Source organism: Equus quagga, chromosome 15, assembly GCF_021613505.1.
Source record: "Equus quagga isolate Etosha38 chromosome 15, UCLA_HA_Equagga_1.0, whole genome shotgun sequence".
NCBI lineage: Eukaryota > Metazoa > Chordata > Mammalia > Perissodactyla > Equidae > Equus > Equus quagga.
In genome coordinates this window covers 92,545,922-92,560,862 of record NC_060281.1, presented here as the reverse complement: position 1 = coordinate 92,560,862, position 14,941 = coordinate 92,545,922, and the positions used below count along the sequence as shown (strand labels likewise).

At 41.2% G+C, this 14,941-nt stretch overlaps 1 protein-coding gene across 1 annotated transcript in view; it reads left to right on the top strand.

The window, feature by feature from the left end:
* Window positions 1-14,941, top strand: part of LOC124227226 (sodium/glucose cotransporter 1-like) — a 57,926-nt gene that overhangs the window by 12,686 nt on the left and 30,299 nt on the right. Inside the window, exons 3-6 of the mRNA XM_046641071.1 lie at window positions 2,987-3,091; window positions 4,686-4,791; window positions 5,801-5,881; window positions 12,465-12,685. Of these exons, the coding sequence (XP_046497027.1) occupies window positions 2,987-3,091; window positions 4,686-4,791; window positions 5,801-5,881; window positions 12,465-12,685 (513 nt within the window). The remainder of the gene's footprint in view (window positions 1-2,986; window positions 3,092-4,685; window positions 4,792-5,800; window positions 5,882-12,464; window positions 12,686-14,941) is intronic.

Sequence of the window (14,941 nt, the reverse complement as noted above, 5' to 3'; positions counted from 1 at the left end):
CTCCATAATATACAAAGAACTCACACTGCTTAACAACAAAAAAACAAACAACCCGATCAAAAAATGGGCAGAGGACATGAACAGACATTTCTCAAAAGAAGATATGAATATGGCCAATAGACACATGAAAAGATGTTCATCATCGCTAATCATCAGGGAAATGCAAATCAAAACTACACTAAGATAGCACCTTACCCCCGTTAGATTGGCAAAAACATCCAAAACCAAGAACGACAAATGTTGGAGAGGTTGTGGAGAAAGAGGAACCCTCATACACTGTTGGTGGGAATGCAAACTGGTACAGCCACTATGGAAAACAGTATGGAGATTTCTCAAAAAGTTAAAAATAGAAATACCCTATGACCCAGCCATCCCATTACTGGGTATCTATCCTAAGAACCTGATATCAGAAATCTCAAGAGTCCGTTGCACCCCTATGTTCATCGCAGCATTATTTACAATAGCCAAGACGTGGAACCAGCCTACATGCCCAGAAACTGATGATTGGATAAAGAAGATGTGGTATATATACACAATGGAATACTACTCAGCCATAAAAAAAGACAAAATTGGCCCATTCACAACAACGTGGATGGACCTCGAGGGTATTATGTTAAGCGAAATAAGCCAGTCAGAGAAAGATGAACTCTATATGACTCCACTCATAGGTGGAAATTAGTATATTGATAAGGAGATCTGATCGGTGGTTACCAGGGAAAAGGGGGGATGGGGGGAGGGCACAGAGGGGGAAGTGGTGTACCCACAACATGACTAACAAAAATGTACAACTGAAATCTCACAAGGTTGTAATCTATCATAACATTAATAAAAAGAAAAAAAAAAGTCAAGCTAGAGACTGAGAAAATATTTACAGAACATGTTTACAATAAAGGGCTTATGTCCACAATTTATATATTTTTTTAAAACTTTTACAACTCAGTAACAACGTTTGTCAGATGTTTCACCAAAGAAAGTATACCAGTTGCAAATAATCACATGAAAAGATGTTCCCTGTCATTGATCATTAGGAAAATGCTACTTAAAGTATTGCTACACACTCACCAGATTGGCTCAGATAAGAAGAATGACGCCAGCAAGAATTGGAGAATTGAGGAGCAAATGGGAAATGGTACAGCCGTGTTGGAAAACAGTTTGGCCGTTTCTTAACAAAATTAAACCTTATGAACCAGCCGTTCTGTTCGCAGGTTTAGATCTTTACCTAACCCAGAGAAATGAAAATATATGTCCACACACACATTTGTACATGAAGGTTCATAGTAGCTTTATTCATAACAGACAAACCTAGAAATAGTGTAAACTACAATAGGAGAATGGACAAACAACATGTGATATGGTGCACTGCTCAGCGCTACAGAGGAATCATGCAACAACGTGGATGAGTCTCAGAAACATCATGGCAAGAGAAAGAAGCTAGACGTGAAGAAGTACATAGCGAATGATTCCATTTCCTTGAAATTCTAGAAAAGGCAAATCTGTGGTGACAGCTGATACTGGTTATCGGGGACCAAGGGTAGGGTGAAGGCGTTGACTGCAAGCCCCAGGGGGTTTTGTAGGAGTGTTGGAAATGCTTTATATCTTGAGTGTGGTACTGATTACACAACTGTATACGTTTTCCCAAACTCATCAAACCTCACACTTAAAATGAGAGAATTTTACTGTGTGTAAGTTATACCTCATAAAACTGTTAAAAATTTTAAACATTTGTAGAGAGGGCATTAAAAAGGTGAAAGGCTTATTTGCCATGCAGTGGAACACATCTAATTGTGAAACCGTAATCCCAGGGAAATTACCTGAGATTGTGAACATATTTTGAAAGAAGGTCTTTAAATAAGTAATTAAGTTAAAATGAGGTCCTTAGGATTGGCCCAGAATGACCTTATAAGAAGAGGAAATTGCACACAGTCATGTATGGAGCGAAGACAATGTGAAGACACGGGGAGAAGACAGCCATCAACAAGCCGAGGAGAGAGGCCTGCAACAGCTCTTTCCCTCGCGGCCTGCAGAAGGAGCCAACCCTGCTGACGCCTTCACTTCCAGCCTCCAGCACTGAGAGACAGTACCGAGCCAGCCAGTCAGTCTGTTGTACTTTGGGACGGCAGCCCTAGAAAACTAATGCAGGTAGGAAGTGTAAAACAGCTTCGAACCTGACTGAGAAAGTGAACCATATTTGGCAGTATATGATTACGAACCAAATGAAAGGTGGAAGTAGTAAAAAGCCGTAGGTGCTTAAGAGAGGGCATTTGGTCCCAGTGAAGCCCCAGGTAAGTCTTGATAAAGCAGATGGAATTGGAGTTAAACCCTAAAATAGATGTGTGTGAGGTGGGTGGACAAGAGCACATGAGGATATTCAGGACGGAAGGTGAGACAATATTCCTTTAATGATTATTTATTCACCTACCATGAGCCAGGCACTGTGCTCGGGTCTTGGAATCTAATGACCCAACAGACGGCACTCCCTGCCACTGGGGTGCACACGGCCTGAGATGAGGGAAGTAGAAATGAGCAGGATTGTTGGGGGCACCAGCATGCACTTGAGCAATGTTGGCACAGAGGACCAGGTGGGAGAGCTGTTGAGTTGAGTTCTGTCTCCCTTCAGCACTTGTTATATTTGTAATATGTAATAAAGCACCTGATTTTGCTTTATGATTATTTCATAAAAATGATTGTCATCATTAGACATTTGAATTAGCTGGATTTCCTCCTGCATTTCGAAGATTGCACAGGCAGCTGGATTCCAGGCTCCTTGAAGACAGCGGTATTGCCTCTCCTTTCTTGTTTCTCTCATCTTAACAGATGCTATGTAACACAAAGCCAGAGTCAGTGACCCTGTACCTTGTATTCCTGGGCCCCTCCCACTATCAGCCACGTCTCTGGGACAACTAGCACTTTGTGAGCAAGGTGATCCTTGTGGATGTGCCTTTTCTGGCACTCTGTCCGATGGTGACTTCTCTTGTTGCTTGTACAGGTGGTAACAATGCCAGAATATCTGAGGAAGAGGTTTGGTGGCTACCGGATCCAGTTCCTGCTTGCTATTCTGTCCTTATTCCTCTATATCTTTGGTGATATCTTGGTGAGTTGTGTAAAAGCTGGCCCAAGAAAGAAACCCCCCAAAAAATCATATCAAGAGGCAGGACTGTGCTAGATTTGTCCCAGCAGTTCACTCTGGAGCCCCTCAGTTGGCTCCTGCTGTCTAAGCTAGAGTAGAGAAAAAATAATAATACTTTGCAAAAAATGAAAGGCAGAGGCTTCCTCTTTGTCTCCCAAGCCTAGGTTACAGGTCTCTCCTCTGGATTCTCAGAGAACCTTCGTCTTACCTGTGTCATGTCATTTGGTGATGTCACTCGGCTGCTTAAAATAATCCAGGTGTTTCCACTCCCTTTTCAAGACAGCCTGAACCCTGTGTTGTGAGCTGTGAGAACTGTGCCGTTCTAGCCCTGCTTCTCTGGCCTTGTCTCCTGCCCTGTCCTCACCATGCTGTAGCCACACTGGCTGCCTTAGTGTTTCTCAAATCCAGCAAGCTTATTCCCACTTCAAGCCCTTGACACTTGCTTTATACTGTATCTGGAATGTTCTTCCCCCACATTTTTCAAATGTCGCCTCCTTGGAGAGGCCTTGCACAGGTGTGCCCAATCTTTACTCCATTACTCTGTTTTTATTTTCTTTGTAATTTTTGTTACCATGTCACAGAAATTTGTTTCCTTGCTTGTTATCTGTCTTCTCTACTTGGATGCAAGCTTTTTGAGGCCCAGGGCCTTGCCTGGCTTGTTCACTGCATTGTCTCCTGTTCTGAGAACATGTTAAGCACATAAGGCATTTGATAAATGTTTTTCTGAATGACTGAAGGAGTGTCACTTATCGCACTGCATGGAAACTGCATGTTTGTTGGTCTGTCTCCTTCATTAAATGTAAGCTACTTGGAGGCAGTGTCTGAGTTTGGTAACCCTTGTGTCTTCTGAACCCTGCCAAATATCTACTACATGGTTGGGACTCTGTAAACATTTGGTGAACAAATGAGCAAATGAATGTTGGGAGAATCTCTCCCTATTGTATCCCTGGCTTTGGAGACCAGAATAACAAACCAAGAGGTTAGCCAGTTCAAGGATATGCAAATGCTTCAAAATCAGCATCAGATAAGCCAGAGTCACCAAATCCATCCCACAGGCCCATCCGCGTAGTGGTCAGCTTTGTACGGTCTTTGAGCTAAGAATGATTTCTGTAGTTTTAAAGGGTTATAAAGAATAGAGACAGGATGTGGCCTGCAAACCCTACAGTATTTACCATCTGCCCTTTACAGAAGAAGTTTGCCAACCCCTGATAAGCTGTCCCCTTTGCCTTTTCCCAGTGGTAGCACTACAGGAACATCTCCTGCTCTGAGCACACTCCTGGCTCTGAGGCTCCAGGGAGGAAGAGGCTAAGTTGTATTAACTGGATTAATTGGGTTAACCCAAGCCCTAAGGGTGCTCACCTTGGCTGAATTCATGGGGCGCAAGCCTTGTTGTCCACCAGAACTTGGGTAGACCACCCTGTGTCCACTAGTGGTGGAGTGGATGTGCTAACCAGAGACCACTTGTTGCAGATCGTTTCCAAGGTCAGTGTCTTTATGGGATTGCTGTCAACTGAGCTGGAAATGAAAGTACAGCCCGCTGCCATTGTGCTCATTTCAGGTGGAGATATGCACTGGTGCCATGTTCATGAAGCTGATTTGGGGGTTTGATGTTTACCTGGTCACCACAGTCTTGCTGACAATTACTAGCATTTATACCATCACAGGTGAGGCTACTCTAACCACAGAGGTATTTATATTAACACAAAAGCTCTGCTTCTTCTAGCGGAGTCCTGGTAGACGTTGTGGCAGGGGTCTCCAGCTTTTGCCTTTTCCCTAAGTCTGTAGATCATATTTCTGAGGCCAGAGGGGGCTGGATAGTGAAAATAATCAAGGCAGGGGTGCCTAAGTGGCATCCTACCCCTAGAAATCAGATCTGGCTGGTGGGGGCTTTCCAAGGGGATTGGCAGGGATGCAGTGATCGTGTTGGGGTGGGGCAGAGCCTGACACTGCAGGCCATGAGGTAAAACTGTAGAAACACAGAAAGAGAATGAGGAGGAGGCAGCCGCTTCAGGCCACCTGATCAGGCCATCAGATGAGATCTTTTATGTAGGCAGTTCTGTCCTAGACAGCGTCTGCCAAGATTTTGAGAGTGGGGGCTCTCATCACTTGTTTTTTCCAGGCACATTGCAGATTTTGGGTGCTGGTGAGTGTCCCTAGCAGTTGACCACAGTCTGAGTGGGGAGAATGCACTCAATCAGTGGTTCTCAGTGTGTGTGGATAGGGGAGCGGGCTTGGGCTTTGCTCCCCTTGGGCCACAAGGTAATGTCTGGAGACATCTTTGGTAGCCAAATTCGGGGATGCTAGTGGCATCTAGCAGGTAGGGGCCGGGGATGCCACTAACTGTTGCTTCCAAACTGAGATTTTGTGATTAAAAATGTACTTTTTTGCTTAGGAAAACTACCAGATTTTCATTCATCCAAAAATGAGAAGTAAAGGGAAACAAAGAAGGGCAAGATAAGAATCCAACAAAAGATCATAAAGGATATTAAAGAGAGAAAACAGGATGTACCAAGACTAAGCATGAGTAGTTGTAAGACCCACTGAATAAAAAGGCACAAGACGTGTGACTGTGGAGATCTGAGAGGAAACAAGTACACAGAATAGGGATGCAGAAGTAACTTTGAGCAGAGAGAGTCAGTGTGGCTTTTGTTTCTCTTTCTCTTGCCTATTCAGGTGGTTTTGCAGCTGTAGTTTACACTGATACCTTACACGCTGTCATTATAGTCCTGGGATCAGTCTTGTTAATGGGCTTTGGTAAGTAAATCTTGAGAGGACCGGGCTCCGTGGGTAGAATCTGAATCTGAGAGCTGCCTGGGGCCATGTCAGCACCTTCATCTCGCAGAAGGGACTGAGATCCTCAGAACCCAAGAGCATTGTCTAAAGTCATGCTGAAAGTGGGGGAGGAAACTTCTCCTCACTGCGGAAGAAGGAGGCATCAGGGCAGAGGAGGGGCAATGACACACTTTGTGCTTTGGAACAGCGGTCATGGGTGGCCGGCCACATTCATCCCCAGCTCTGTGCCTCTGTCCATGCTCTTCCTCTCCAGTTAGAAGCCCCTCTCCTTTTTGTCCACGCAATCCACCTGTCAAGGTGAGTGGAAGATCCACTCGTAAATGTGTGATTCTGTGACTATTCCATCTACATGTCTTTCTTCTCTGGACTCTCACGTCTACCACTCAACTCAACAGTTTTTTGATCCATACCTTCATTATTCATTGACTGTATCACATAAATAAACTATACTCCCCAGGTCTAAAACTTCTTAAGAACCAGAACTGCTGTGTCCCTCACAAAATATGCAGTCTGAGGCACATGGCAGGTGCTTATTAAGTAATAGAAATGAAGATAATAGCTGATATTAATTATCAGGTACCGTGTAGGCATTCGTCTATATTGCCTCATTTAATCACCACAATCGCCATGAGGCATAGCTACTATTATCATCCCCATTTTACAGATGAGGAAACTGAGTTTCAGTTGAGCAACTTGCACTAAAGATACACCAAGGGCAGAACTCAGAACTGGGTTTCTATCACCAAAGCCAAATATGTGAACTAACATATTCCAGTACCTGGAATGGCAAGTACACTTACCTTAAAGTGGAAGTTTCCTTCCACTAGCTAGAAGTGCCTTAGTGAGCTTGATGTTACCTGCTGCTCCATGAATCACGGATTGGTCTTGCAGAAACCTGGAAGGAAAGGCTCTTGGCTCAGGTATTGAAAAATTATTGAAATTATATGTGCGTACAATTGAAGGATTATGGTTCCGTAGAGCATGTTTTCAAGCCCCATGGAATGAGAACAGAGAGAATCAAACAGAGTCGCACAATCCTCAGTCTTACCATTCAGTAAGCATTAGTGCTCCATGAAGTATACTCAGTGAGGTGTTGCTAGAACACCAAATACATTTCAGGCAAAATCCAAGGAATTTTTAAATGAGCTAGGAAGCAATAACTAACTTGAGTGACAAAACTATAAACTATAAAACACACAAAGCCATGTTTAGTTGTGTGCTAGTGTTAGACATCAGCATTTTTAAAACCTGCCAAGTCCACCCCAATAGTTGAGAGTGACATCCAAATAAACTTTAGGAGCAGGTGGAATAATCCATTTAATGTTAGCAATTATATCTCTAAATTATGTATTCTTTACTGTTATAGACTGAATGTGTCCCCCCAAATTAATATGTTGAAATCTTTACCCCCCAAATTAATATGTTGATAATATTAGGAGATGGGGCCTTTGGGAGGTGATTAGGTCCTGAAGGTAGAGCCCTCATGAATGGCATTAATACCATTATAAAAGAGACTCCAGAGAGCTCCCTTGCCCCTTCTACCATGTGAGGACACAGTGAGAAGATGGCCATCCCTGAACCAGAAAGTGGGCCCTCACCAGACACCCAATTAGCCAGCACCTTAATCTTGGACTTCTAGCCTCCAGAACTGGGAAGTAAATTTTTTTTTATAAGTCACCCAATCTATACTATTTTGTTATAGCAGCCCAAACAGACTAAGACATTTTCTGAGAAATTTAATAGGATTTTTTTAATTGGGGTGTTCATGTCAGTTTTTTGATAAGTGAACTATCATAAAGTAAAGGACTAATTATTTTCTTTTAAAAATATACAAGAACTTGCATATCCAAGTGAGTTATTCACACTAGTCACTGTGGGAACCCATGCATATGTAGGTTTTTTTTAATTGTTTTAAATTTTATTTTATTTTTTGCTGAGGAAGATTCACCCTGAGACAACATCTGTGGCCAGTCCTCCTCTCTTTTTGCTTAGGGAAGGTTAGCCCTGAGCTAACATCTGTGCCAATCTTACTCTATTTTTTTGTGTGTGGGACACCACTACAGCATGGCTATTGAGTGGAATAAGTCTGCACCCGGGATTTGAACCCGCAAACCCGGGCAGCTGAAGCAGAGTACATGGAACTTTAACTGCTCGACCATGTGGCTGGTCCCTTACTTTTTTATTTTTAACTTTTGGGTAATAACATACCCAGGTAAACAAAACAGAAAGGTACACAGTGAAATACTTGTCTCCCTCAGTTTCTCAGTTCAGTTCTCCAGAGACAGCCAGTATTCTAAGTTTTGTATATATCCTTCCAGAGGTATTCTTCGTCTATGCAAACACTTTTTTTATCAGTGAGATATATATTTTAATAGAAGCAAAACAGAATTTTGCAGCCTGTTTTTCCACCACTGGCTCTATATCATAGGCAAATTTCTATGTCAACAAATAGAGATCTACTGCAGTTTTTTGTTTTTGTATTTGTAATAAACTTTTTATTGAAAAGTACACGTCAAAGTGTATAGCTAGGTGGAATATCACAAAGTGAACACTCTGGTAACCAGCACTCAGGTCAATAAATTATGTTTTTGTTTCCTTCCTTTCTAAACTTTATACCTTTTATTTCTTTTTCTTGTCTTATTACATTTCCAGGACCATTAGTACAGTGTTGACCAGAAGTAGAGACATCAGGCATCCTTGTCTTGTTCTCAGTTTAGAGATAAGCTTTGACTATTTTACCATTAAATAAAATATTAGCTGTCAGTTTTTTATATATGCTCTTTGTCAGACCAATGAGGTTCCCTTCTATTCCTTAGTTTACAGAGATTGTTTATTATGAATGGGTTTTTAATTGTATCAACTGTGTTTTCCACATCCACTGAGATGATTATTTTTCTCCTCTGTTCTATTAACATGGTGAATTACAGTGACTTGGTTTTGAATGTAAACTCAACCTTGCATTCCTGGAATAAACCCACCTTTGTCAAGGGATACCCCAAATTCCTCTCCAAAGTGGCTATATTAACTAACGTTGTCAGTAATTTATGAGGATATGTTTCCTGACCTCCCAGCCAACACTTGGTGTTTTAAAACTTTAAAAATTTTCCCAATAGGTGAAGAAAAAAAGGCATCTCATTTTTTTTTAAAGATTGGCAGCTGACCTAACAATCATCTTCTTTTTTTTCCCCCTGCTTTTTCTCCCCCAAATCCCTCCAGTACATAGGTGTATATTTTTTAGTTGTGGGTCCTTCTAGTTGTGGCATGTGGGATGCCACCTCACCGCAGCCTGATGAGCAGTGCCGTGTCCGCACCCAGGATCCGAACTGGTGAAACCCTGTGCCACCAAAGCGGAGCGCACGAACTCAACCACTCGGCCACGGGACCGGCCCCTCATTTTTGTTTTAATTCGAAGTTTCCAGGTGCTGGTGAGCTAAGCATCTTTTCATACAGTCATGCATCACCTAGTGACATTTGGGTCGATGATGGACTTGCATATATGACAGTGGTCCCATAAGATTATAAAGGGGATGAAAGATGCCTATTACCGAGTGATGTCATAGCCATTGTAACATCGTAGCACAATGCATTGCTCACGTGTTTGTGGTGATGCTGGGTAAACAGACCTGCTGCTTCATCTCAATATCGAAGTGGCATTTCTCCCTCCAAACACCACCTCTTTGATCCAAGCAATGGACCAAGTAGTTACAGCAGCTTTTAAGGCCTACTACCTGAGGAGGACCTTTGCCCAGGTTCTTGCTGCAACTGAGGAAGACACTGATGCAAGTCTGGAAGGGTTACAACATCTATGACTGATCAAGAGCCTTGCTCAGGCTTAGGAGGATGTTACCAAGGAGTGCATGAATGACCTCTGGAAGAAGATACTCAGGAGGCTCGTCCATGACTTTCAAAGATTTGCCAAGGATGAGGAGGTTGCAAAAATCAGCAAAGCTGTGCTTGAGATGGCAAACAGCTCTAATCTGGGTGTGGGTGAGGATGACACTGAGAAGCTCCTAGAGGTGGTTCCTGAGGAACTGACTCACGGGGAGTTGTTGGAACTGGAAGAGGAATGCGTAGCTGAAGAAGAGACAAGAGAAAAGGAAAGTGCAGGAGAAGAAAAAGAAGAGCCGCCAAGAAAATTCACAGTGAAGGCTTTAGCAGAAGGTTTTCAGACCTCAACAAGCTCCTTAAAAAGTTTGAAAACAAAGACCCCAACACCAAAAGGATTTCATTAATAGAAATGTTTATGATACATTATCTGCTTACAAGCAAATCTGTGATAAAAAAAAAAATGAACAAACCAGCAAACTACCACAGGCATATCTCTGAAAAGAGTGACAGTTCCTCAAGAAGAGCTTCAGGCAGGTCCTTCAGGAGGTGTTCCAGAAGGCACTGTTATCATAGGAGATGACAGCTCCACGTGTGTTATTGCCCTGAAGGCCTTCCAGTGGGAGAAGATGTGGAGGTGAAAGACAGTGTTGTTGATGATCCTGACCCTGGGTAGGCCTAGGCTAATCTGTGTGTTTGTGTCTTAGTTTTTAAGAAAAAAGTTTAAAAAGTAAAAAGAATTAAAAATGTTAAAAATAGAAAAAAGCTTATAGAATAAGGATGTAAAGAAAGAAAATACTTTTGTAGAGCTATACAATGTGTTTGTGTTTTAAGCTGTGTCATTACAAAAAGAGTCAACAGTTTAAAAATTAAAAAGTTTATAAAGTAAAAAAGTTACGGTAAGCTAAGATTAATTTATTATTGAAGAAAGAAAATCTTATTTGATAAATTTAGTGTCACCTAAATGTGCAGCGTTCAAGTCTACAGTAGTGTCCAGTGATGTCCTAGGCCTTCATGTTTGCTCACCATTCACTCACTGACTCACCCGGAGCAACTTCCTCCTGCAGGTCAGGCCTCCTCCATTCACGGGCAGTGCCCTCTACAGGTGGACCGTGTTCTGTCCTTTATACTGAATTTTTAATGTCCCTTTTCTGTGTTTAGATATGTCTGGATACACAAATGTTTACATTGTGTTACAGTTGCATACGGTATTCAGTACAGTAACATGCTGTACAGGTTTGTAGCCTAGGAGCAATAGGCTATACCGTCCAGGTTTGTGCAAGTACACTCTGTGATGTTCACACAACAACGAGATTACCTAACGATGCATTTCTCAGAATGTATCCCCGTTCTTAAGTGACGCGTGAGTGCGCTGAGTGGCCATTTGTATTTCCTCTTCTGTGAATTCCCTGTTCATATTCTCTACCATATGTCTTTTCTTTTTCCTACTATATTCCTTTCCAGTAGTTTTCCTTGGCTATTGATGTATAAGAGTCCTTTACACATGATGCAAATCTCTTTTTTCAGTCTAACAAATTTTTAGCATAATTTCAGTCATATAAATTTTAAATCTTGAGGCCAAATTTATCAACTTTCATTTTCCTTTGTGTGTCTTAGTTAAGAATGTATTCCCTAACCCAAGTTCATAAAGATATTCTCCTGTTTTCTTCTAATAACTTTGTAGTTTTGTATTTCACCTTTTTTTATCCACATGGAATTCATTTTTAGAAGTGCCATGAGGTGTTTTACTCATTTTATAGTCACTGAGTATCCTTTCATTGACTAGTCTTGATTCCAAACAATTCTGAACCCATTTCAAAAATCAAGTCTATATCACAGGAACATTGTTTAATATGCCAAAATAAAAGACTTTTTTAGTTAAGTAAATGGAATTATGGGTGTTTTAGTGCCTTTTAAGAAACATTTTTCTTTAATGTTGAGATTTTACATCACATAGGATATTGAGAGGGATGCCATAGACTCTGAAGAAAATTTCAACTACAAAGTTTCATAAATGTTTTGCTGGCGTTGCAGGAAAGCAAATGTTAATTTCTGTTTTAGTCAAGATTCTTTAGATAACTTTTGATAGAACTTTAGTTCAAAACTAGTGTAAGCAAATAAGTACTCTCTTGGCTCACATAAGTACAAATTCCAGGGGCACACTACCTTCAGGCATGGCTAGATCCAGGGTTCTGAATGAACCAGATGAACAAAAGAGCTTCAAACTGCCATACTAGCTTAGAACCCCAAAGGAAGGAAGCAGGCTTTTTTGGTTCCTTGAACAGAAGGATCCTGGGACAAATTCTGATTAGCCCAGCTTGGGTCTCATGTCCATTCCTGACATATCAGTTGTTGCCCAGGGGACGGAAAACATTGGCCAGGCCTGGGTTACATGCCAGTTTGGAATGATGGACAGTTTGGCACGGCCCACCTAAGCCACACAGGATGGACTGTAAGTGGAAAGAGGGGTTCTGCTACCAGAAGCTGGACGGAGCGGGGGCTGCTGGGTACACAACCACCAGTGTCCACTATACTCATCTTTCTCTTTGGAAGAGATGATACCTTTTCTTAGGTACATATAGTCTTTATGATTTGTCACTTCATTGCAGTTTATATGTTAGATACAGTCAATCAAACTGGGTCTGTCTTTGCAGTCTTGGTTCTTCAGACATGTGTATTGTGTACTTTAAGGTACTGATAAATTTTATGATATTTTAAGCTTTTAAGGAAGTAGGAGGATACCAGGAGCTACTGCATAAGTACTTAGATGCGAAGCCAAGGATCACCCAGGAAGGAAACTGGACTGCCAATCCGGAATGCTACATCCCTCGCCTGGATTCTTTCCATATCTTCCGAGATCCCATCACTGGAGATCTCCCCTGGCCTGGAATCGTCTTTGGTGTCTCCATCCTCTCCTTGTCCTACTGGTGCACCAATCAGGTAATTAGACGTATTGCAGCTGAAGTGACTGCAGTGGGGGCTGGTGGTCATCGGTGCATTCCAGGCTCCACCACCGTCTCTGCGCCAGCAGGCGACTGTGGGCCTCTGTGTACTCGGTGATCAGGTTTCCCTTCCAATTTTTATTTATTGCCTAAATAATTTTATAAGAAATTTTATTTAAAAGGAATTTCTCCCACAGTCCCATCTATAACTCATCAACTATTTTCCTTCTCCCCTGTCATTATATAAAAAGCACAATTTTTTGGATATAAAATATATGTCACTTCTCCCGAGTTGAGTGTTTAAGTGCAACCCATCAGTATTTCAGATGGATTTTTTAAGGACTCAAACTTAATTCTAAAAATTATATGGCTCTCTACCAATGGTAGGTCTTTACATAAATTGTGAAATATTCATACAGTAAAAAGCCAGTATAAAAATAAAAAGGAAGTACAGTTACACACAATAACATGGACAACTCTTCAAAGCATGATGCCAAATAAAAGAAGCTAGACACAGAAGGCTAGGTGCTGCATGATTACATTTGAATAAAGTTTAACACAGGTGATGGCGAGTTACGCTGTTTAGGGATACCCAATTAAGGGGCAAAAAATTATAAAGAAAAACAGGGAAGAAATAAAACAGTCATGAAGTGTTCATTTTTGGAGCAAGGGAAGGGATTGAGGTTAAAAAGGGGCACATTTAGCACTATTATTCACAATTGCCAAAAGGAAACAACCCACGTGTCCGCCAGTGAATGCGTGAATAAACAAAATGTGTAGCCATGCACTGGAATATTACTCAGCCGTAAAAAGGAAGGGAGTACTGATACTTGCTACAACTTGGATGAATCTCAAAAACCTTATGCTGTGTGAAAGAAGCCAAACACAAAAGGTCGCCTATTGTAAAATCCTTTTATATGAAATATACAGAATAGGCAAATCAGTAGAGATGGAAATCTGAGTAGAGTTTCCCAGGGGTTAGGGGAGGAGGGATGGAGAGTGACTGCTTAATGGATATGGGTATTCTTCTGGAGTGATGAAAAGGTTTTGAAACTAGAGAGGTGGGTGATTGCACAAGACTGGGAATATACTAAATGCTACTGAATTGTTCTCTTTAAACAGGGTAATTATATGGTTGTGTGAATTTCACCTGAATTTTTTTAAAAGGAGTCAGAGGCTTCTGGGGTACTTGGAGTGTTCCATCTCTTTGATTTGGATGGTAGTTACACAGTGTGCTTTGTAATGGTGGTACAATGTCCTTTCCGTGTGTTATATCACAATAAAAAAGGTTTAAACATTTTGTAGAAGAAATGCCGCAAATAGCTAACTCAAGTTTGAAAATGAAGAACAAACAGAGAGAACTTGCTTGACCAGATATTTAAACATCTACAAAGTAGCAGTAATAAAAACATTTGAAATTTCTGAAAACAGATGCATAGACTAATGGAACAGAATGAAGGTCTCAGGGACAGACTCATGTACTTGTAGGAATTTAATAGATATTCAAGGAGGCTCCAGGGATCAATGAGAGAGATACATACCTTTTGATGTTGTTAGAAAAATCAGCTTATTATTTGGAGTAACAAAACTTCATCCCTACCTAATACTTATACAAAGGTGGACTTCAGATGGATGAAGGACTTAAATGTGAAAAGTAAAATTATATGATTAAGGGAAGGTAACATTAGAGAATATTTTTGAGACAGAGGGGGGAGTACAAATCATATCAATTTGATCACATTCCATATAAGAACTTTTAAACAAAGAATACAATAGACAAAGTTGACAGATGGCAGATTAGAAATGTCTATAATGGACGAGAGACTAATAGCACATCCGCAAGAAAAAAGGAGCTCCAATGGAAATGTGGGCAAAAGATAGTGACAGACAATTTATAGAAAAGGAAATTCAAAGAAACGTAAATGCTAAAAAGCATACAACCCAGAGTTATCAGGGAAGCACAATTTAAAACCACAATGAGACTGGCAAAAATTAGAAAGCTTGAGAATGCCAAATGTTGGGGAGGGTATGATGTTTCGGAACCCTCGTGCACTTCTGGTGGAAGTACAGACTGGTGCAGTGTGTTCTGGAGGGTAATCTGCCAATAATCAATGAAATTAAGTGTCTTGTACTCTGTGACCTAGCAGTGCTGTTCCTCAGAATCCACCTGAGAAATCCTCATGCAAGTTCATAAGGGACTCTGTATGAGACGTGGATCACAGTGTTGATCGTCTCAGTTGCTATAAAGGAGGTA